Source organism: Crocuta crocuta, unplaced genomic scaffold, assembly GCF_008692635.1.
Source record: "Crocuta crocuta isolate KB4526 unplaced genomic scaffold, BGI_CrCroc_1.0 scaffold127, whole genome shotgun sequence".
NCBI classification, from domain to species: domain Eukaryota; kingdom Metazoa; phylum Chordata; class Mammalia; order Carnivora; family Hyaenidae; genus Crocuta; species Crocuta crocuta.
The window spans coordinates 3,826,140-3,827,674 of NW_027532008.1; the positions used below are offsets into that span (position 1 = coordinate 3,826,140).

Genomic DNA, 1,535 nt, shown 5'->3' on the forward strand with positions numbered 1-1,535 from the left:
GGTGGGCTGGGCTGGGAGGAGGGCCCCAGGGTCCCCAGGGCAGCCCTCACCTCTTTGCCCTTGGGCGGTGGTGGGTAGAAGCGGTTGTTAGATAAATAGCCAGTGAAGACGCTCAGCTCACTGGGGATGATCCACCATGGCTCCCCCAGCTCCACGTGGCCCCGAGGAGGAAGGAAGGGCCGGAAGTGTCGGGCAGCAAACACTGCGCTCGGCAAAGCCGCAGCGGTCCAGTTGCGGAGGCCGGACAGGGCCAGGCGGGAGACCTGGGGCAGCGGGAAGCCGAAGCTCTGGGGCATGGACAGCCAGGATGTGCGGGTCCCCGTTCCGTGGGTGCGCGGAGGTCTCCCTGCAGCCGAGGCCCACCTCACCAACCCTCCCCCCCGCCCCCCGCCCCCAGCCCAGGAAGCAGCACCCCCGTGGCCTGCTCAGGCCAAGTCCAGGCCCTAGCCGGAAGGGCCGCCCGGGGCTGGGACAGGGGTGCTCTGCGCAGGTGTTCTGCCTGCCTCTGTCACACAGTGCCCGCCCCAGGCCTCACAGGCACATGGTCCTGCCTCCCTCCTTTGTGCCAGCTGGTGGCCCTGACTGCCCCTGCCTGCCGTCCCCTCTGCCAGCCTTGCTTTCTCCCTCCCCGTCCTCTCTCCAGGTCTCCTCCCCGGGGTAACGTCCCCTGCTGGGGGGCAGAGGGCCGTCTGAGAATGGCGGTAACCACCTTGGGGGAAACCTCTGGGGTAAAGAGCAGGATGGGACCCCAGAGAAGGGGAAGGAAGGCAGTCCCCAGGGAGTGCCCGCTTCCCGGGTAGCCAGCACCCGCTGGCTGGGCACCTGGCATGCCCGGGGTCCCTCGGCCGTTTCCCGTCACTTCAGTAAGGCACCCTCTCCGTCTGGCAAACTGCTGCGCAGGACAGGACGAGCGTCATCCAGGCCTGACTGCACATCTGGAACACTGAGGCAGGGCCTGGAGCGTGTCCTCTGGTAAAACCTGCACCTTCCGTAGCCCCTCCCCGCCCTTCTGCGCTCCAGACAGGAGTCATGTGGAGGCCCTGGCCACCAGGACAGCAAGTGCCTGGCACCTCCGGGGCCGCTCGGCCACCAGGGAGCTGCCAGGTCTTCGACAGCAGCAGGCTCCCTCTCCCTTCCGCGCCTCCGCAGTGGTAGGGGGCTAGGCTCACTGGGAGGGGGGAGGGGGGGGTTCTCAGAGCCATCCCCAAGGGGACCGAGCAGGGTCCCTCTAAGCAGGGCCTGCTGTGCGGGGCCAGGCCGGGCTGCCTGCTGCTGCGTCCTGCCCACGGGCCAGCCACCCCTGCAGGGGAGCAGTGAGGCACTGCTCCTGCCCCATCCTCCCTGTAAGAGCAGCTGGGCCCGGCACCCTGCCAGTCCTACCCCGCCCTCGCTGCTCTGCGGGGGGCTCACCCACGCGGACAGCTTCAACCACCTGGGTTGCCAACCTTGCCCACCTGGATCTTCTGCGGAAGATCAAACCCGTGTTTCCGACCACTTATTGGACTGTCCCCTTGGCTGCCTCCCCCCCCCCCCCC

The 1,535-nt window shown here is 68.3% G+C and overlaps 1 protein-coding gene across 2 annotated transcripts in view; it reads right to left on the bottom strand.

Annotated features, from left to right (window-relative positions):
* The window catches only part of SELENON (selenoprotein N), a 23,297-nt gene that overhangs the window by 9,066 nt on the left and 12,696 nt on the right, over positions 1 to 1,535 (bottom strand). For both annotated transcript variants that reach the window (XM_077775493.1, XM_077775494.1), the window contains one exon: positions 51 to 263. In XM_077775493.1, coding sequence (XP_077631619.1) covers positions 51 to 263 — 213 coding nt within the window. The remainder of the gene's footprint in view (positions 1 to 50; positions 264 to 1,535) is intronic.